The 23,034-nt window shown below is 36.0% G+C and overlaps 2 protein-coding genes across 3 annotated transcripts in view; one reads left to right on the top strand and one right to left on the bottom strand.

Annotated features, from left to right (window-relative positions):
- Window positions 1–13,314, top strand: part of LOC110373700 (pre-mRNA-splicing factor ATP-dependent RNA helicase PRP16) — a 108,093-nt gene extending 94,779 nt beyond the window's left edge. Inside the window, exons 13-21 of one of the 2 annotated variants that reach the window (XM_064036750.1) lie at window positions 7,999–8,082; window positions 8,614–8,764; window positions 9,275–9,372; window positions 9,747–9,974; window positions 10,390–10,561; window positions 11,047–11,188; window positions 11,758–11,918; window positions 12,326–12,566; window positions 13,079–13,314. In XM_064036750.1, the coding sequence (XP_063892820.1) occupies window positions 7,999–8,082; window positions 8,614–8,764; window positions 9,275–9,372; window positions 9,747–9,974; window positions 10,390–10,561; window positions 11,047–11,188; window positions 11,758–11,918; window positions 12,326–12,566; window positions 13,079–13,265 (1,464 nt within the window). In that variant the 3' untranslated portion in view covers window positions 13,266–13,314. The remainder of the gene's footprint in view (window positions 1–7,998; window positions 8,083–8,613; window positions 8,765–9,274; window positions 9,373–9,746; window positions 9,975–10,389; window positions 10,562–11,046; window positions 11,189–11,757; window positions 11,919–12,325; window positions 12,567–13,078) is intronic. The other variant, XM_064036751.1, reaches the window with a different exon arrangement.
- Window positions 13,315–14,121: 807 nt separating this feature from the next.
- On the bottom strand, window positions 14,122–23,033 carry LOC110373696 (lipid droplet-regulating VLDL assembly factor AUP1). Its single transcript, XM_049850524.2, has 8 exons — window positions 22,853–23,033; window positions 21,823–21,989; window positions 20,376–20,488; window positions 18,795–18,868; window positions 18,126–18,259; window positions 17,512–17,711; window positions 16,928–17,084; window positions 14,122–16,513 (listed from the first exon to the last, which is right to left on the bottom strand). The coding sequence occupies exons 1-8, from the start codon at window positions 22,888–22,890 to the stop codon at window positions 16,257–16,259; spliced, it is 1,140 nt and encodes a 379-aa protein (XP_049706481.2). The 5' UTR covers window positions 22,891–23,033; the 3' UTR covers window positions 14,122–16,256.
- Window position 23,034: the final 1 nt, after the last annotated feature.

Genomic DNA, 23,034 nt, shown 5'->3' on the forward strand with positions numbered 1-23,034 from the left:
ACCGCAAAATTTCAATATTCAGCTGAAGTTTTTTACACTTTTTCCTTTTTCTTTTTCTACACTTTAGAATATGAAAATTCCTTTACTAAAAGTCTTGGCTAGATCTTAGTTAAAGCAACTTTTTAAATTCAATTAACAGAGTTAAGTCAGTCAGTGAGTAAACGAGATTCTAAGCCAAGTTACCTTTTCTTTTAAGATTTTACTTAAATCTAGCGTAATGTAATGTTTTTCTAAATGTAGACTGAAATAATACAGTACATAAAATAATATACCAGATTCAAGGTTTTGGAAGCATTTTAATATCATTGATAGAGTATTATCGCTGACTAGCTCTGACTTTATTTTTAATAGGTAGATAATAAGATTTTATGGTATTTCCATAAACCAATCTACAAAAACTCCTCTTAAATATATCTAGCCAATTGTATAGCAAAAAATTGAGTAGTCGTTGACAGAAGTCATGTTTGTTAACCTTTACAATTATGTTGAATAGTCTTGATTGGAAAATTTGTTATGGAGGTTGCCACGTCTAAAAATTATTTGGTTGTCAAGCCACTTACTACTTCAATATGTATAGAAGATATATTTTTCAGAATCTTTTATTCATCTGTAACAATAATAACTAAGATGTAGCATGGGCACACCCGCAGAGGTATGTTGTTTTAAGGATGGTAGTTACGCCAAAACTATGGAGTTTACGTCGTTATATGTGACAGACAATAAATCTAGATACTTTTTGAGTGTTTATCATCTGCCTAGCCTTTTCTTATCTGTGTTGGGATCGACTTTCAGTCTGACTAGACGGCAGAGTGAGAGTAACAGCAAGTGAAGAGCTGATGCAACGACTGCATATCTGACCTCTTCAGAGAAGTTACCCGAGCAGTCAGATACCTGTTCGTGAGGCTAGTTGCCGGACACTATGATGATTCTTCAAATTATTTTTTCGTAAAAAAATAAAAAATGAGTAAATATCAAGAAGGAACTACCATAAGGTACCATAAATTCTTGATATCATTCCAGCCAACATGATATCATCCAAACTAGCATATGGCGCCAACCACTATCAAACACCAACCAACCAATTCTACCACTAACCAACTGCAACCAGTAACCACAACAATACTACGTAAGCATAGCTAATTAGGCGTCATTTAGCCAATTACAATGATTATTCATAAGCTTAAGTAACGCCTGCTTCCTCGAACGAAACTCCCAGCAAAAAAACATTGTAATCGGTCGTCGTAATTGGTGAGTTGCAATCGTAAGGAAATAGAAAATATTGATCGTTTGTTATGTATTCGATAATAATGTGTCGTTTTGTTGGGAGAAAACTGCGGTTTTTTAGTGTATGGAATTTGGTAAAATAAGCCTTACAATTGGGTGAGAATCTCGGATTAAGCGATACGCCGCTGAATTTACGTATGAACTTGTAATTTGGCATTAAAAAGGTGTCTCAAAACCTACTTGTGTCATTTGCTAAACGATTTTCACTACTTTCATTTATTTAGGATAAAAATTGTAGATGGGTAACTAAATATGAAATTCTTTGAAACATCACGTCTTTTCATATTACAAGTAGGTATAAACATGAAAATATAACCATTAATAATATCTAACGAGATGCAGTATGAAAACTAGGTCAAACACATAAAAGATTAACAGCAAATGAAACCGTCCCCGATGCAAATAGTTCACAAACTGGCTTATCACGAGCGTTGCGAATTGTTCGAATGCCGCTCACTGCAGCACCGCGCCTGCGCACCTTGGTGTTACCATGTTTTGGGGAGAAAATCGTATTATTTTAATTTAATATAAGTTAGTTCTAAATAATTTCCCGAGCCTTTTCCCAACTATGTTGGGGTCGGCTTCCAGTCTATCTGGATGCGGCTGAGTCTAGTGTTTTGGTGTTCATAATATAGTAAGAAAGTTTGCATTGGTACTTGCCTGACCTGGAATCAAAACTCTTACTTGAGAGGTTGGTTCTTTACCCACCACGCTATCACGACTTTTTCTCTGATAGGTTAGTTCAAAAGTTTACAAGTAGAAATACTCTATTTTAGTCTCTGTGTGTGCCCAGTCTGGGTGACAGAATTAGTTGATTAGTCAAAATTGCCATTTCAGGAAAAGCGTTATGTAATTCTAATTTTCTTTGTCGAAGTCTTTTTCTTTTTTTAGTATTATTTAAAAATATGGAAGGATTTGAAGATGTCAGGATTCATGTAGATAAGCTATCTGTAAAAGTCCTATTTTCTTCGCCAAAGTAGTATCTAGGTATTTTATTTACTTTGTTGAACGATGCCGACTAACACTGAATTTCTTTTATATTCCATTTTCTATAGGATGACTTTGAGGTCGTAGAAACAATGACCCACAGACAGTGTCAAAACAAAGTCAAATAGACAGTGACTTTGTATGGTTTTTCGATTGAAGGTGTTTCTAATAAATGTCCCCTTTGTGCGTATTTGTTAGTGTAAAATTACTCTGGTTGATAGTTCAGCATTTACAATAATGATATTTCGTTCTTGGCACATCTTTCACTCGTTTCAATATCAGTTTTCAAGGACTATTAATTAATTGTCTGTATGCTACGACTTGTCTATCTCACTCAAGTTTGAGTGGATTAAAATCAAAGTAGCCAAATGCTGATGTTCTTAGTTCAGAATGAACATTACCTATGTACCCATACCCATTTACCAAATGCTTTTTTAATATTACTTAATTGAAATACTTATTACTAACTTTCATCTGAAGAATATGTTTGACGTTTTGACAGTTTTTTTTATAGAAAATATGCCAACACGCCATATTTATTCGTTAGATAGAATACAAGTTAACTGATGATTGAAAATCGCCACTAAAAGGATGCTCTTGTCATTCGTTTTGTCTAAACGCACCCTGAGAACTGAGAACGACCCACGAAAACGTGCGGCTGTTCCTAAATTAAATCCTCGGCAAGGTGATAATATTATTGATCTTTTAATCTATAATATAAAAATGAATCGCAAAATGTGTTGGTAAGCGCATAACTCAACAACGCCTGGACCAATTTGGCTAATTCTTTTTTTGTTGTGTTTGTTGTTGTCAGGAGAAGGTTCTTATGAAAAAAAAATAGGATAAAGTAGAGAAGTCAGTTGACGGGAGCGAAGCCGCGGGCAAAAGCTAGTATAGTATAAGGATAAGAATTCCTACAACTACATAAGACTATGGTAACCCCACAAGCCGAGTCAACGAACTGCGGACCCCGACCGCGTTACAGCGTTGGATTCCCGCGCGGTGCAAGAATGCGCGGATTGACTCGCTTTTGCAATTAATACGTGTATCTTGTTTTAGCTCTCTGTTAATATGATAATGTTAGTAACTTTGTTTGTTTTTGAGATATTGACTACTTATCATTTAATACTTATCATCTAGTTTAACATTCTGGTCGTTTTGTCTGGTCCTACATGTACAGATGCTTATTGCGAAATCGTGATTACAGTTTTCACATAAATTGTCAAAATACCAATATTAGTCTAAAAGGGACGTTACGTAATGGCCAAAGCTGTTCCCTGCTTTACCCTCGTCTTACAAGATCTACTTACGGCGCCCGTATAAAATTAAATTCAAATAAAGTAGCCCATAATGTTATTATAATGGAGCCTGTACCTAAGCTATAGCTGTAGTTTGGATATATCCAAACTTTCTCGTTTACAACAGTAGTATTAGCAACAGACTATATTACATGTTCAGCTACTTTAATTAGAGTAATGACAAGCCAATATACTCTGCTTCTAATAAACAGTCGAGCCTAGGCGTGGCTGTACCTGCCTTCTATCGATTTGCTACCTAATTGAATTCCTACAGGTTCAATCCCGTGCGTTGAACTGTGGTGTGATAAAATACCTTGATATTACACCATTGTGTTAACTAAATCCTTTTTATTCAAATGAAAGATAAATGGTAACGCGGTTATTACAGAATGAAATCCTACGATAGTAGGGAGGCAAAAAATATCTCATAACTCGACTTTATCTTTGTAATACAAACAGGATAAACTGAAATGGATAAAATCTTTTTTTTTATAAAAAAACATTTATTCGTCAAAAATAATTACAATTAACACTACAGTTTTGATAGTGACTTTGTTATTAAATCTTCAGTAAATACATAGCTTTAAACCATATCGAAATAGGCAAACCATATCAAAATAGGCAAACACCTATTTTGATATGGTTTACAGCTTCGATAAAATAAGAACCTCTATATTTATACACAGGAACAACATTTTCACAGGAGGAACATTTTATGAAAACTATAATTTATACAATGTGTCCCGGGGATAAGTGACCGCCCGAAATTTTTTGAATATTTGTACAAAATTAAGGATAATTTCCTTTATATTTGGGACTTACCGCCTTTGGTTTTTTTTAATTTTTTTTTAGAAAATACTGAGACGTGCTGCAGTTTTTTTAAGATATTTCCTAAGTTTTTACATCTTTTTAAATTCTTTTTTCTTTATTGACTAGCCGACATCATAGTTTATCAATTAAAATTATCAAACATAACAAAAATGTAATAAAACATTTATTAGAAAAAAAAAGAAAAGAAAAATACAAAGAAAATAACGCCTTTTTTTTCAGTTTTATCAAAATAAGTCCAATAAATTCCCGATTAATATCACTTTCTTTTAATTTATTAATAAACTACATGATATTTCCTACAATAGCTCAGAGCAATGTTTGCTGCTATTTCAAACAAATGCAAAAATACAGTCAGTTGAAATTTGGAAAAAAAGAGCAAAGCCTGTTATTAACAGGCCTGACAATAAATTTTTTTTAATGATTTTTTTCAAAAATATAAAAGAAATTATCTTTAATTTTGTACAAATATTCAAAAAATTTCGGGCGGTCACTTAACCCCGGGACACATTGTATATCTTCACTGTACAACAATTGAACTAACCCAGTTGGACGAGTTTATAGGCTACATTTTTTATCCTCAATACGGGAACATTCCCACGAAACGCGAGTGAAACCGCAAGGAATAGCTAAACTCCTACAAAGGACCTAAGTTTCCCAAGCGTTGAACACTAACTAATTACACGTCATGCGTAACTAATTACTGCTCGTTTAGTTTACGTAATTAATTGTGTACTACCAGTGACTGGTCGCTAGTCCGGTCGGCGCCAAAATACGTGCCTAATTGCTTTTTTACCTATACTTAGCCTTCAGATGTATTGGTATTGGCGTATTTTTTGTTGCTATATATTTGAATGTTAATGACCTTTTGTAATAAGTGTTAATAATTTTTTTATGAGTATGGTTGGTTACACTGGCTATTGAATACATAGATTGTATATAGCCTTACATTCTGGCTGTTGCATAGTTTATGGTTTGGTTGTTGAAGTGGTCACAAAAAAAATATCTTAGCACTAAGGCTACCCGCCTACGTCCGATACTTAATCGGTGACCGATTTTTTCACTAAAGCTGCCCGCCAACGTCCGTTAATCGGTAGGCACCCGATTTTTTGTAGGAGAAAAATAAAACACGCTGATAGCAATAATGAAACGCACACATCCTACAATAAGTTTGACAAAAATCCTTGTCGGAAAGTCCTACTAAAAATTGGCCCGATTATCAGTCCTGCAAAAAATTTGACGTGGGTGGGCTTAGCCATTTCATACGCCTATCAATAATGACACATTAACTTAATAGAAAGCAAACAAGCCAGTTCACTTAGTTAATTAGAAAAGGTCAACGGTTGACATTATGGTGACCCTTTTATGAAATGGGTGTGAAAGTATAGCCTGATAATTTCCTAAAAAGCCTTTGTACTTTCATGACAATATAATGGCATGGTAACATGGGTTATTAAAAGTCGTAATAAAACAGTAGTGGGCGGTTTTGTATTGGCAGAATTTTTACTCACTTCAAGAGTCAAATAGAAGTCTGTTTTTTTAATCATATTGGGTTTTCTGTAATTTTGTTGTTGTATGCAACCTAAGCTACATAGGATAAGATAGGATTTTGTTATCATCCGGCTGCGGGAATCAGTTATCGCTCGGGACGTAAGAGAAACCGCGGGCGGAAGCTAATCTATAGACATTTTCTAACATCTTTTGTTAAACTGACGCCTAGATGCTAGATATCTTGTGTTCTCTAGATCAATATCGCAGTGGAATGAGATGCAAATTTTCACGCATCTGCCAAGACAAGACTAGAAACTTTAATATAAGCCTGTCACAGTGAAGTCATAGCTTACTTACGTGCTACTTTTGACAACAAACTGATAAACATCTTTTCAAAGCACTAGAATAAATGCACATCCTCCCATATAAATGCGAAAGATTGTATATCTGTATGTTTGTTCCTCTTTCTCGCCAACACTGCTGGATGTATTTTGATGAAACTTGTCAACAGTAAACATAGCTTCTTTATCGTGAAAACATGTAGGCTTTTCCAGGTGCGGTATGTATTTCCCTCGGTACGCAAGAAAATCCACTGGCAGAAGCTAGTATTAAAATAATCCTTAAAATACTTACAATAAAGTTCAAAGAAGACTCAGTTCATAAGTTCTAATCAAATAATGACCAATGCAAATGACAATTAACTTGCATGTAACTCTGGCTACATATTTGAACCAAGTTAAGCTTACTATTTATCTTTGCTTCGTACAAACTGAGGCTTTGTTTAATCTACGGATCAGGCTGGTTTTATTTGAGTAAGGGGTAACATGCAAAGGCATTTGTACTGAATGAATTAAACGTAGGAAAGAAATGTTTTATTCTATTTTAAAGGTGAATTTTGAGTTGAACTCATAACCTCATGACTGGGTTTTAAAAGACAACAATTTCTTAACGTTTACCTAACTAAGTGTCACTTAGAATAAGGGCTCCCCCTATAATAAAGGTTACAAGGGACACTTAAACTTTGGTGAAAACGAATTCGTATTAGTGTTCCCTAAATGCTCTTAGGGGATCTGAAAATTCAGGTATTTGTTGGTGAAAATGGGCATAACGATTTATTATATTGGACTTGCGAGATATAGTCGCTTACAAACCTTCTGAATTAGTTCTTGCCAAATCTTTTTGTCGACACGGAATATGGCACGAGTCGCTGTCTATCAGTGGGTGACAAAAGTGCATTGACGCATCTTGTGCTCGAAATTTAGTTGAATGAGAACTGTAGTTTATTTTATGTACTTACCCCTGGTCTTCAACATGAGGTATACAACGACATTTTTAAACAAATCACTACGACTAATATCTATTCAGTGGGAAATAGATTCTATCACATTCTTGCGAAGCAATAACTTCAGCTTAACTATCTGCTGATCATCATGACGTATATAAACCAATAGCACTGTTTATTCGTTAAGACCAAATGTTTAAATTTGATACGACTTTCACGTATGTACTTTGGTTATACGCAAACATGAGTAAATCCTAACTCTTTATTTAACTTGTACTTACTTGATTATAAAAATGGAAATAGACTTTATCTTTTGGTTAATCCAAAGCTTGAATCACTAGTGTGACTTAAGCAATATAAGTAACCAATTATCTAATTCGAAATAGTTGACAAAACTGCTAACATTAAAGTTCAAAACTTTTAAATAGCTATACCGACTTCCATGAAACATGTAAGAACCACCGCTGGAAAAGCAGCATTCATCTAAAAAACCCATCCAAATCGGTTCAGCCGTTTACTAGCTACGGCTACAGACTCCGACGTCTTTATTTTTTCGATTGTTCAAAATTACATGACCCAAATCAATCAAATCAATATCTAGGCTTGCCTTAAAACGATTGTTTCTATGTTCTAAAAATAAAAGGGTCAAGAGCGCACCGTCAAGTTCAGTGACCTTCTGAACCTAAATAGATTTCTTTTTCCATCCATATATACTCAGAATAACAAGGCCATAACTGCATTGGGATATGAAGATTAATTACGCCTTTACATTTTGAAATAGCAACATCGCTTGCAAAGGAAATAATGTTAGCTATTTAATTGTTTCAGGCGCTTCAAATACATTTGCAGCCTGAAGAAGGAGATATACTTATATTCATGCCTGGACAGGAAGATATTGAAGTGACTTGTGAGGTAAGATTTTGTTGATATCAATTCAATGACCATAGAGTACAAGGGTGTTTAAGTTAATTCATGCTTCAAGAATATTAATTGTATGTGCTGCAATTTGAAAAGCAATGCAGCTTTAGTCAATAAGTTTGTTCACTCGTTTTATAGTAAAAGATAATTAATTAAATATCCTCACAGACATCATCATCTTTAGCCCATTATCCAATTTAAGGATAGTCAGCATTTTTTCATTCCTTGAATCTCCAATCTGGCCATTCAATTTAGGCCATTATCGAAGCAACAACTGGCATAATTTGCATTATCAATTAATCATTTCCTTATATCCTCTAATCTATGTGTTGCTGGGGAGTTTTTTGCGCCACTTCTTCTTCCCAGCAATAACACATAGGAAGTGGTGAAGGGTGGGCGTTTTGGGGGCTGTCTTTTGTAAATTTCTGACTGTCGAAAAGTGCTGTTTTGCAGCCAAGTTTGAATTTTGATTTTGAAACTTTAATGTTTCTCTAGAACATTCCTCACATCATTTTCTTCTATCAGGTGTTAACAGAACGTCTAGCAGACTTGGACAGTGCGCCCCCCCTCACAGTGCTGCCGATATACTCGCAGCTGCCAGCTGACCTGCAAGCCAAGATCTTCCAGCGAGCACCACCAGGACAGAGGAAGTGTATCGTCGCTACAAATATTGCTGGTAAGGAGATTCTGTACGTGGAACATTACAGCCTTTTCATCGTCTCACTGCTGGGCTGCGGCCTCCTCAAACACGGAGAAGGATTGAGCGTTAATCACCTCGTTTGCTCAATGCGGGTTGGTGAATTCAGACTAAGTCCAGGTTTCCTCGAGATGTTTTCCTTCACCTTTTTATCAGCCATTGGTGTACAAGATATACTTAGAAAGTAGGTAGATACATACAAACTTAGAAAAGTTGCATTATTAAGTCTGCCATTGTACCAGTTTGTATATGAAGTTTAAATAAATAAATAAATTATTTATACGTGGGATAATCCCTTCACGTTTTTGCAATTATGTTGTAACGACATAAATTATTATCTATCTTTATGTTCACGGATAATTAATTAGAATTAATTACTTGCAAGTTACAATAACACTTTTCCGTTACATAAGCATTTATTGTCGTGGGTTTTTTTCGTAGCGCTTTATGGTATGTTTAAAAATAAAATACTTGTATTATTTTTTACAGAGACATCACTGACGGTCGATGGTATTATGTACGTAATAGATAGTGGATACTGCAAACTGAAGGTGTACAACCCAAGGATCGGTATGGATGCGCTACAGGTACGTTTAATAAAGACATTTTTTTTAATTACATTTATATGTTAATTAGGAAGTAGTTATGATTGCTTTCCATTCTGGTGCCTCTTTGTTCTTGAGGCGTCAGAACAAAATGTGCGCCAAATGCATCGTTCGTTTTGAATTTCTTTAAAAACATAAGAAAAACCGTCTTTAACACCAACTGTCCTCCAAAAAACGCATCCAAATCAGTTCATCCGTTTAAAAACTTCGGTGCTAATGAATAACAGACAGACTACTCCCATAATGGTTTAAAAAAAAATACTTGTGGGGAAACATCATTCTCATCTTGAATCTGACTGGCTCCTGGTTAAACTTCTGTTTATTTCTGAACTACTAACTGAATTGCCATCTTCCAGATCTACCCAGTAAGTCAAGCAAACGCTAGACAGCGTGCCGGCCGCGCCGGGCGAACGGGGCCCGGCAAGGCCTTCTGTCTATACACACAGCGGCAGTACCAACATGAGTTGTTAGCCTCCACCGTGCCTGAGATACAGAGGACCAATCTAGCTAACACTGTGTTACTGTTGAAGAGTCTGGGTGTTGAGGATCTGTTGGCTTTCCATTTTATGGACCCGCCGCCGCAGGTTTGTTTTACTTTGTTTTAATTGGCATCCATGATAAATGTCCTTAACGTAATTTTGCTTAATTTTTGTTTCTTACATTGGTGCTCTTAATACCTATTTTTGTATGCATTTTGGTACACGATATTTGATAAAATTAATTTTGGTGCTAAAGTAAGATTTCTTCTTCTGTGTACTATAATGGGTATTGTAGGTATGTCCACAATCCTAACTTACTTGTGACGTCACACTTATTTATTTTTGTGTAACTTCTCCTCCATAAACTGCTTTATATACTTCCCTCATGTACTGCCAATATGTAGTCCCACCCCTATGGAGCTACCTTATTTTGTTTCTTATGCGCTCCCTATAAATACTGTCTCTATCTACTCTCTTCCTTGTGTACTACCCCAACTTTATAAAAATTTCTTCTTCCCAGGACACGATCCTGAACTCGATGTACCAACTGTGGATCCTGGGCGCGTTAGACGGCACGGGCTCGCTAACCCCGCTGGGGCGGCAAATGGCGGAGTTCCCGCTCGACCCGCCGCAGTGCCACATGCTCATCGTCAGCGCAGAGATGGGCTGCAGTGTTGAAGTGCTTATTATTGGTGAGTAGGCTTCATTAGATACAGATTCACATTAGATCCCACATTTCGCTTTTCATTATGGACGTTTCCCCACCACGCATACTCGCATTTTTCATCATGCATTTTTCGAAGACTATGCTCGTATATCTGCCAGAATAGTCTCCTTTTCCACAATCGAGAGATTGGCTTCCATCATTAGCTAGGTGGACCAGATATCGAGAACTCCGCGACTCGAGAGACCGACGTGCCTTACTCGGATAAAAAGAAGTCAGGTTTCTCGGATCAAAAGAGACACAGAAAGTGAAGGGACGTGCATTTTGGAGGCTGTCTTGGGGTTTTCTTCTCTTGACGTTTAAAAAGGTTTGATTTTTACCTACTTAACTGTGGTGAAATGATTTTGATTGAGAGACGCAAACTAAATTTCATACTAACCTGATTTTTTTTATTATTATACCAATTTTTTTAGTTTTTTCGTGATACTCAACAACCAATTCCTTCGTCCCCAGTATCGATGCTGTCAGTGCCGTCAGTGTTCTACCGGCCTCAGGGTCGCGAGGAGGAAGCTGACTCCGTCAAGGAAAAGTTCCAAGTGCCCGAGTCTGATCATCTTACTCTACTGCATTTGTACAACCAGTGGAAGGCTAACAAGTAAGTTGTATACTATGTTGAGGTAGATTACCAGTCTATCTGCATGACGGTTGAAAATCATTTGACATACACAAAAGAAGAACTGTACCTATGACTGTTCAGTTACAAGGATTCGATTTTATTAGTTCTAATGGGATTATTTAATTTTTAAATAAATAAATGTTTAACTCCAATCAGGATTCGAATACCATTTTAGAAGAGATATAATTCGAAAAAATAATCCATCCTCCGAGCCTTTTCCCAATCATGTTGGGGTCGGCTTCCAGTCTAACCGGATTCAGCTGAGTTCCTGTGCTTTACAAGAAGCGACTGCCTATCTGACCTCCTCAACCCAGTTACCCGGGCAACCCGATACCCCTTGGTTAGACTGGTGTCAGACTTACTGGCTTCTGACTACCCGTAACGACTGCCAAGGATGTTCAATGACAGCCGGGACCGGAAATTCGAAAAAATAATATGAGTAGGAAACTCTCAGCATACTTTTCTAGACACAAAAAGCCTTGAAAATCAAATCCGATTTGATCCTTGGTAACTTGTTACTATCCAATTTTTACCTCTTTACTTCCCAGTTACTCAGGCCAGTGGTGTACCGAACACTTTGTTCACGGCAAGGCGATGCGTAAAGTACGCGAAGTGCGTCAACAGCTGAAAGACATCATGCAACAACAACGACTGCCGCTCGTGTCGTGTGGGACTGACTGGGATACTGTCCGCAAGTGTATCTGTTCAGGTAAGGCTTTAGATGTTTTGAGGCGAATTTAAGCTTCGTCTTTGTGCCCTAATTTTCGCGTTCTGGTGCCCCATTTTTTTGTTGTTCTTTAGTGGATGAACTTTGGTTTTATCAGTTTAATCATGGCGCCCGTATTTTATTTCAGTAGGTAATTGGCTGTTTTCCGCCATTTATTGAGGAAACTATTTATTATTTCCCTGCCAACTATCATGCAGAATAACCAACCCCAGTTTCGATCTGTATTTCTTCAAACATCTCCGAAGTTCTAGTAAAATGAGACGACATTATCAATACCGACATCCCTCAAATTCGTTAAATTTTGGTATCTGTATGTATCTCAATAATTCAGCAAAAATCGTAGCACGTTTAGGTTACCCAACTCCTAATTTTACCAAATTCGTCCACAGCATACTTCCAGCAAGCAGCTCGCCTCAAAGGCATAGGAGAATACGTGAACTGCCGCACAGGCATGCCTTGTCACCTTCACCCGACTTCAGCACTGTTCGGTCTTGGCAACTCGCCCGACTATGTGGTCTACTACGAGCTGATGATGACCACGAAGGAGTACATGCATTGTGTGACGGCTGTCGATGGGAGATGGTTGGCTGAGCTGGGACCCATGTTCTTTTCGGTTAAGGAGACTGGCAAGTGAGTACCTATGGGAAATTATTATGTAAGATTTAGGGAGGGGCGGCATAACATTGGAAAAAAATGGAGATCCATTTGTTTTTTTGTACACCAATCTTGTGTCCAATTGTGGTCAAAGCGTGTACTTAATGATACTTCCATGTATAACCCACGAGTAGAAATAACCATACATATGTCAACAAATGGATATAAAAATAATTCAATTCAATGTATTTATTTGTGAGCATAGGTATACAGAAAGGTCTTAAAATTAAACATGTTAGAGCTCTAAGTTCTACCAAATGGAATTGGTGTACAAATAATTTTAATCCTATTGAGTTTATATAAAATCAGTGTTTCTATTTTATCATTTAGAAATATTTCAACTGAGTAAAATATATAATGGAATTTTTAATTCCTATTTATAGCTGTAACATGTGATTTTAATTCGTATATCAACTCAGCCATGACCCATAGTATAGTAGGATGCTTAAATGAAACCATAATTTTCACTATCAAATATTCTTCTCCAGAACAAATCGCGACAAACGCAAAGAAGCAGCCGTCCACCTCCAACGAATGGAAGAAGAAATGAAGCAAGCAGAACAGAAGATGGCAGAAGAACGAAAGAGAAGAGAAGAAGACGTGCCAGTTAAACAGGAGATTGCGACGCCAGGACTCAACACGCCTAGGAGAACGCCACATAGGCTGGGACTTTGAAAATAACTGTATTTTTGATAGGCTTAAATGAAATAAAGGATTTTTTCACAATATTTTTTCGTCTTAAAATATCATCCTCCGAGCCTTTTCCCAACTATGTTGGGGTCGGCTTCCAGTCTAACCGGATTCAGCTGAGTACCAGTGCTTTTACAAGATGCGACTGCCTATCTGACCTCCTCAACCCGGGCAACCCGATATCCCTTGGTTAGACTGATGTCAGACTAACTGGCTTCTGACTACCCGTAACGAGTGCCAAGGATGTTCAATGACAGCCGGGACCTACAGTTTAACGTGCCATCCGAAACACAGTCATTGGTGTCTAAGATATACTTAGAAAGTACATACAAACTTAGAAATGTAGCATTGGTACTTGCATGGCCTGGAATCGAACCCGCGCCCTCAAACTCGAGAGATTGGTTCTTTGCCCACTAGGCCACCACGACTTTCGTCTTAAAATATAATTTCAGTTTATTGAACTACTTACTGGTAAGTAGACAATAACAAAACATTAAGTTAAGCAGATAGAGAGATAAGGCAAAAAAAAAATACTAGAGCTGGTAGCGCGATCGTCGCTGTAGCTTACATTTGTGACTACAAAATGTGTTGTTCAATGTTATTATTTATTTTAAAACATAAAATAAATAGAAAAGACTAAGAGGTGTGCGTTCGCGTAGCGAAATTAACTAAAATTTGTTTCCGCTGGACGAACGACACTAATTATCTGCATAATTGAAATCTTTAAATTCAACAACATTCCGCTGCGCGAACGCACACGACTAAGAGACCCAAAAATGCTTAACTTGTATTACCGTACCTAAACCCTTAAATATTACACATGGAAAATAAATAAAACCCATTTTCTTTTATTTATACATTTTATTCTAACGGAACACAATGAAAATCAGTTCTATAACGTTTGAACTTACATTCAGGCGTGATTTTATAATTTATATATATTCACTATAATAATAAACTTGTATGTACACACGGAATTCCAAAACACAAGAAATATAATCTTTGATTTGATATTCAAGTGTTAAAATATTCAATTCCAATGTTCTTACAAATGGTATCAGTCGGAGAAAAAAAAACAATTTAAATAATTTTTATCCACAAATATTGGTAGTATTTTTTAAGCCTCTTTTGAAAATAGTGATTAGTAAAAGTCCATAAATAGGATACGTACTATACGTTTCGCATATTTCAGAACGCTACTCGAGACAAAATTGTCTTTTATCATATTTCGAGTTTCATCTTTTTCTTTGACAAAATTACGGAGCCATTTGACGACGTTAATTCATATTTTCTGCACCCTAAATTCTTGAGTGACCTTCTGAAATACGCACCTACGCTTTTAACAATGATTGACCACCCCCAAATTAAAAAATAATTTCGTAAGAAAATCATTCTCCAAGTGCAAAAGGAACAAAATTACAAAAATATAGGAACTCACTTGGAATAAAAATTACAACATAAAATTCCCACACTGTTCCCCAAAAATTTAGTTTGATTAATAAACCTAATGCATAACTCCAACTGACACCAAAATAAATGTAATAATTTACAAACCCAGTTAGTGATAAAAAAATATACTTTTCTACTTAATTTACTTAAACTGAAGATAACTTTATAATGAAGAGTCATCTTACTTCACTCAAAATTCTCAGTTTAAGTAAATAAAGTGAAATCAAATCTTAAATTACAAGACAGGCAAGTGTTGCCACATAAAATAAAATAAAAATAACGAACAACCTTCAATGTTTAATCACAAAAATAGATATAAAATAATTTCCATACAATTGTCGATAGTAGTGTTTATTTAAAAATAATATGATTACTGTAGCGACTACCGTACATTTCACTATAAAACTAAACTTCAAGTAGGTACGTCATACTTTGGAAGGACTCGTATTCATGACGTCTTAACGATTAGATCATCTACATTACATTTACTTGGCGTTAATATTTCAACTAAAAATATATTTTAAGTAAGATTTATTTGTAACTTGTAACTAGTATAAGTGTAATGTAGATGTGCTGGTAGATCAATTAAAGTTTAACTATGTAATCGACCTAGTTAGGCACTAACTAACCTACTTATCCCCATTTGATTATCATCATGTGACCATCCGCTAACCTTTGGGTAATTTAGTTGTTTATATGGAACCAAGTCTAACATTCCTTATATTTTATTGCCAAGCAAAACTCTCTCTTCTCAAAAACTTCACATTGGAAGGAATAATGTCAAAAATACTTTTGCAACACCTATCCAATGTCTATATATTTTTCAATATCCAATCCATTCACCATGAGCCTTAACCTTTAAATATTCCCCATTTTTCACTTTAATTATTAGACATTGGTGCCATGTATAGACAGAAATTGTGCTGAATAATTCCCTAATGAAAATGACTATAATTGTGTTTACTTGCTGGCTAAATAATAGGGAATTATGTGGCCATTTTCTGTATTGAATTAACACAGTTTGAATATTTACAAGTGACCAATCCAGTAGAAAGCCTTCAAAACTTACGGCTTTGCACGTTTTAATTCGTCACAGCAGAATTCATGTAGCATTATATTTCTATTTTTTAAGCGGTGACGATTTATTTACAGCTAAGTTCAAAACAAAATTAGATGTCAATGCATGATTGCGTATGTTAATAACTGGTTTAAAGCAGATGCAGTGATGTGTATTATGTCTTTTCCAAGGTTTTAGGAGTATCTTTATACACAATATCGTCTAAATCTGTTCACCCTAGACGAGTATAAGATAGATTTAATTTTGCTTCTTTAAATCCGTGATGTTTCAAGCATGACTTTATAAGGTAGCTATCAAAAATTAGTTTAAACATCAAATATTTCTTTGAAAATTGAGATCATCAAAAAGATTTTTGATTATTGCAAGCGCCGACATTTCAATACCTAAGCGCTTAACGTGCATTCGAGCACTTTTGCCATCATAAACAACCAAACTACCCTTAAAAAGATTCAACAATTATTTAGTGCTAGATTGAGGCCATTTTTCTCAATATACCTCTTTTTCGCTTCTGCTATCATTTGAGCTTTCCGTTCTTGGAAGCTGAGCTGGCGTTCCTTGGCACTCTTGGGGAAGACGCCGGTGGGTGCTGGGGTCACGTAGCGAGGCTTGGAGGTGGAGGGTCGGGGCTCTGTCGTGTCCTCAGGGGTGTAGGGAGTCACCCCCTCCAAGAAGTTAGTTATTGTGACGTCCACGCTGCGGGTTTTAGCTGTGGGGGTAAAGAATATTATTAGTACTTTTTTGTGGATATTCAAAGACAAAGAAGTTTTTAGCACATTTTCACGTCAAAATTACAAAAGGACAGCACCCCGAAAAAGCCCCCCTTTCACCACTTCCCAGTGTTATAGCTGGAAAGTAGAAGCGTTATTGGTGTTTGGAAATTACTGAATACAAATTGGAATCAATTTTGATTTCTTATTAGGCTGCATTAAGTTTTGGAAAATAAAAACCAAGTCAACAGATAGATTTTATGCTGTCACGTATTCCCATGTATGGGCTTCGGTAATTTACTTATTATATTATATCTAGCCTGTAGTGTCCCACTGCTGGGCAAAGGCCTCCCCATTAATTTACATGGCATAAAAAACTAGAACCAACAAAATATAAATTTATTGAAACTCACCTAAATCCCTGAGTATATCGTGTATGGGCACGGCAGGCAGCACCTCCTTGACCTGCCGCGCGAGCGTGGTGACGTCACCCGCGCCGCCGGCTCGACGCGAGGGGGGGGCGCGACCGCGGGGACGGAGCTCTTCCCATTTGAATTCTGTTCTCTCGATCTAAAGAGAACGGGATATAAGAAAAAGTAATATAACTGAAATTATCCTAATAAAGATTACGAAAAATGTATCAAAATACTACTTATTCGTAATAATGACGTCAATAAACGATTGTCAGTCACGGTGGCCTTTATCTTTACGGAAAATCAGCTAACTGCGCAAGACGTATAGTGAAGAAGCATTAACACTGGCACAGATACACTCTCATATACTGATGGAACGACAATCCGATACGACCGGAGAGAGATCAGGCGCAGGAAAAACATTAACCTCCTCTCCGATACACGGGTGTATCAATCACCATCTTCCAGACTCCTGGCTACTTTGTGACTTCCTTGTCCCACAATTTTACGATCCCCGGCCCGAACCGGGAATTGGACCCAAAACTCCGTATACCGCAGTCACATTTTATATAGACTCTATTTACCTGTAACGCCTCAGCGATAGCCGCACTAAGGTTATTGGCCATAGCAGCGTCGTCGTCATCATGCCTCTCTACAGGCGGCAGCAGGCGCAGCGAGTACACGGTGACCGGCGTGCACAGGAACCACAGCGCGTCTGCCCAGGGGAACGACGAGCGACTGTCACCGCCGTGGACGGTCACGTTCGTGAACATGCGCTCTACACCTGGGGGACGAATTTTTGAAGGTATTTTATTGCAGAATCACCAAAAAAACCACGAAGAAAAGTTTAATGCGGTCTACCACCCTACGGGTGATAATCGTTTGTATGTTATGTCACACTTAAAATAACAAGGTCAATTGCTTCTTATGTCCCGTTAAAAAAGTAAACCTTAAAGAAATTGGATATCACAAGTTGTTTTGGTAAAACCTGTGAAGCAAGGTAACTCTTCTATGTAGAAAGACGACTGTCATTCTACAAAGAACCACACTTATTGCTTCCCAATTAAAAAAAAATATTCATGTCTGAAAATGTAACAATGTTTCTCTCTTTGAGAGGAGGCCACAGCCCTTCAGTGAGACAATAAAAAGGCTGATATATAATGAACAGAAACCATCTAAATTCTAAAGTATAACTCACTGATAGCGACGGGTTGCACGCGGTTGCCAAGTGGGCAGGGCCAGTCTGTGAACTTGAGTAAGCCCTTGCCGTTGGTTGGCCCTCCCTCAGGCTGTAACAGCACGGGCTTACTGGGGCATTCAGCGAAGTGTTGCCTGTTAACAAAAACAACGTTCAAAGTTAATGTTTTCTTTTTTATTTAAATAGACCTAATACAGGTTCTTATGAAAAGTCTAGCTAGTTACATGGTTCCAAGGAGTTGGTCTCATTATGAAGATCCGGCAAGGTAAGCCATTTGCAGAGGTTCTTTCCAACTGTGGAAAGTGAGATTTGAGTACTTAAACGGCAAAGACTACTCCTTGGTTTGGTTTAGGCATCATTTAGCGAGCATATATTTATTAGTTGTGAATTATATTTTCTTATATCGTGTAAATTAATTACGATTGCAATAATAAATAGTCGGGTTCAATGATTTTTATGTACTAAACCCGCCTTCTTATATTATTAACTAATGATACTTGATTATATTGAGAATCAAAAGGTTTATAAGGTAGTTTACCTGGCGGATAATTGTGATTTTTTACTGCTGGTATAGAATACCTAAGCTGTTATTTTTTTAAACTTAGGGTCCGTAATTGTAGTACTAATGACTTGCATAAATGTAAATTATCTATAATATGAGTAACTTACTTTCTTACAAATTGTGCTGCATTCCTTATTCCAAGAGTTGATGCAAAAAATGGAGGTACTTTCCATTTTCTGAGCTGGAAACAAAGAAACATACATTTTTTTATCATTTCAATAGAAACAAAATATACAAACTCGTCTAAATTGTAACAAAAATATTGGAGGTGCAAATTGTGTTATAAAAGCCATAGACATCGATTTCTAAAATCACAAACAGGCATTTTCTATTTTATTTATTTACTATACATTATATCTGTTTTCAAAGCACATCTGCTCATAAAACGTATCTACATAATTTCATATCAAGTTTATTGACCTCGATTCATATAATCATAAATTAACATTTAAGAAATATGGACCTTATGTTAAGGGCTTAAGGTTCGAATATGATTAAACATGAAATTCCATATGTAAAAGGTATAAAAAGCGCATGACGTAGGTATATAAACAAAAGTATATGTTATCAAATGTAGTAGAAAGGATTCTTTCTTATCTTTAGAATTCAAGTTTCTGCTTACAAAGCGGCATAATTTTATTGTTCATAAGACCCGTTATTTTGAGTAAAGATAATATCTCCGCTGCGCCGTATTTGTAAATATTAAAATGTTGTTATATAAAGGAGAAAGTTTGTAAGGACGAACGTACGTGTGTCTGTAGGTTTGTTACTCTTTCACGCTAAAACTACTGGATATATTTTGATGAAACTTGACAGTAATGAAGCCTAATATCATAATTACATACAGGGAAAACACTTTAAAAAACTTTTGATCAATTAGTGGTACAATTTTGAGAATAAGTACAACGAGTACAACCTATTAGATATGATACATATAAATCTATTTAATCAAAACAAGTGATAAAGCTTTGAAATTACGTAGCAATGACTGAACATTTATTTTTACGACAATTACCTACTTGTTTGTTTATAATTTATCAGACTGGTAACTTACAATGCATGATTATAATTTATTTTAGGCCAAAATACACTGCAAGTACTAAAATAACATGATAAGAAAAGAGGAAGGATTTCTTACGATACTTGTTTTTGATAAATAAATAAATGACTGTAGAGGATGGCTTGTGTATACAAATAACGAATTTTATGATTTTTTATTTGGACAAGGTCAAAAGAAGATTCAATGACACACATAATTATGTTTTGGTACCTAGCTTGCTGACGTTTTTAGAAGCTTATAAACAACACATACATACCTATATACACATACCTATTTGAAATTATTTTGCCCGTTTTCACCAACAATCTCTTAACGTTTCCCTAACTAAGTGTCACTTAAAATAAGGACTCCCCCAATAATAAAAGATATAAGGGACACTTAAATTTTGGTGATAACGAAATTCGTATTAAGTGTTCCCTAAATGCTCTTAGGGCATCCCTAAATTTAGGTATTTGTTGGTGATAATGGGCATTAGAATATTAAACTGAGTCTTTTTACCACTCACAGTTAACAATGGCGAGACTTCTAGTGTGGCAATCAGTTACAAATTGCATGAAAAACATTTCTTAAATGTCCCCGAAACTACAACCATTGTTGTATTATGGTAAATAAATAATGTAATACTTACACTAATGGTGCCAAGCACATGTGAAGCGGCGAGTGAGTCGAGACACGACACGTAGTTCGCCACCATCACGCTACAACGCGGGTCGCGGGTGCCCTTTAGTTTTACATATACACCTGGAAATAAAACAAACATTATTAAAGAAACTATTCAACTTATTTATTGTTTTTTTTCCACATACCTACTAAAACAAAGGGTTGGAATCTTAGTAAGCTGCAGGATATTTTCTGTCTCCAATTTATCTCAAAGAGGATTGTTCAGGGGACATCGCATTGCTTTTTACACACAACAGATATAATCATACAATTGATACAAATAATAACTCACTGTTGCCGTACGTTACCGCGCGGTATTTTGCAGCTTAATTAAAGTCAACTGACTTTAAAAGGTACTAAATAAATTGATTTCCTTTAGAATGTGCTAAGCTGCCAATACTTGATTCTGCATGGTCTAGTAATCAATTGAATGTGTAACGCAAGTATTTTACTAGCCTAACATATTGATCAAGATATGTAGGTAAAGCAAAACCAGAACTACTGAAAAGGAAATATGATGTCAAAATATTGTCATACACATACATATTAACAGCAATTTAAATAATTATGTACAATGGTAATTGTTAATCTGCTAAATAGCTTGCACTATATTTTGACTGGCTTTGAAGCTAAGAGGAAAATCAAATTGAAATATGAATTGTAAAACACATACACATGATATACAAGACAGAATCTATTAGCTGTGTAAGTTATTAAGTAGCTATTAAAGTTAATTAAATGGCTTATCTTGGGCAGAAAAACAGTCACATGAGAGATAATATAATTGCATCCTTTATAATCCTCATTAATTGCTTCCTAATTACATAATATGTTAATTTCTTATACAGTTAGCTGACTGGTTAAAGCACCAGTCTATCATGTATAAGTGTACAGGTACAATTCCAGGTTTAGCAAATACCAATCTATACTAATATTATAAAGCTGAAGAGTATGTTTGATTGTTTGTTTGAACGCGCGAATCTCAGGAACTACTGGTCCGATTTGAAAATTTCTTTCAGTGTTAGATAGCCCATTTATCGAGGAAGGTTATAGGCTACTTTTTGTCCCGGTACGGGAAGTAGTTCCCACGGGATGCAGGTGAAACCGCTGGCAGAAGCTAGTGTAAGATAATATATGTATGTAATAACTGAGTTAAGGTAAAGGAAAACATCTTGAGGACCCCTGGACTTTTGAAATTACCAATCCACCTTGTGTAAGGATGATGATTAACACTCATTCATTCTCAGTATGAGAAGAGGCCTTGCAGTGAGACAATAAAAAAGCTGATGGTGAATATAGTACACTTAGGTAAATATAAGCTGTTTTCCTATGGTTTCACCCGCGTCATGGCAGAACTTCTTCCTATGCTAGGATAAAATATAGCCTATGTTACTCAGGATAGAGAATATTCTTACCAAATGTCCAACATGCGAGCGTTGATAGCATTTGTCTGACTCCGGATTTGTTTGGCAATATTATTGATGCCACCCACAGCACCAGAGCCAGAAGCAGTCTGACTACCAGCAGTAGTATACCAAACGGCAGGTATAGGAGAAACTGGAGTACATTGTCACCACTGAACCTGAAAATGCAGTAAAAATTGGTATGTTGTTCATGAAAGAGGTAGGTTGTGAAGGGTTTTAGCTGTGTGGGATGGTAACCTACACTTTTAGACCTGAAATACTCAGTTGTTACTTAGGGTTAAGTCTTTCTATAACTGCAATATATGTAAATCTGATAGTGATTGAATGTTGTTTGAGCAGCACTGAAATTGAGTGATATTTCAGTATTTCTCTGAAGGATGGTCAAATACTATTACTAAATGCAAAATAGATTTCCCACGAAACTTTACTGTTATTATTTATGTAGAACTAAGACATAAATGAGCTTAGAACAATACATGTAAATGGTGTTGGGGATAAAATGTTAGCATAACAAAGAAACTAAAACAAAAGGTTGAAAATAAACGGTTTTTATGGTATACAGTGACACAGTCAAGTGTAAATGACAACAGTTTTTTTATTGTTGATTTTAAATCAAGTATTATTCTAATGAAATCTCAGGTCATGGTCAATATCACTGAGAGCATTATGTTTCCACAAATAAATGATGTTTTGTACATTTAAACGAAATAATTCTTGTTACTAAACATTCTGTTAACACATAGCAAAGGTGCTCGCTACGTGTGCTACTTGGATAAAGATCCAATGTGTAAACATTGCAAAAGTTTACGCTACATCAGTCTTGCAATTTCCTCCACAGACCAATAGTTTTGTAAAACAAATCAACTACGTTAATCAGTTACGTCACAATTATAACAACATACTCGCTGGGATCACAATAAAAATCGTAATTTCCATGTAATACTTTTACAATAAAAAAGCAAACTTTCCCTTGAAAAATTAGCAAACACGTAGGTATGCGATAATAAATTGCACATTATACCTTTCGTCGTTCATCAATTTGTCCACTGTTAAAGCCATAGTTGTTTGTGTAGTGAAAACAAACTTCTATATTGCTTCCTGTGCTATTTTTGACTGCATAAAATTAAAAATTTCGAACTTTTCTCCAATATCGTGATGTGTATCTACGACATTGACCATAGACTACGTCTGAAAATTTTGACA

Source organism: Helicoverpa armigera, chromosome 11 (genome assembly GCF_030705265.1).
Source record: "Helicoverpa armigera isolate CAAS_96S chromosome 11, ASM3070526v1, whole genome shotgun sequence".
In the NCBI taxonomy this organism is placed as follows: Eukaryota; Metazoa; Arthropoda; class Insecta; order Lepidoptera; family Noctuidae; genus Helicoverpa; species Helicoverpa armigera.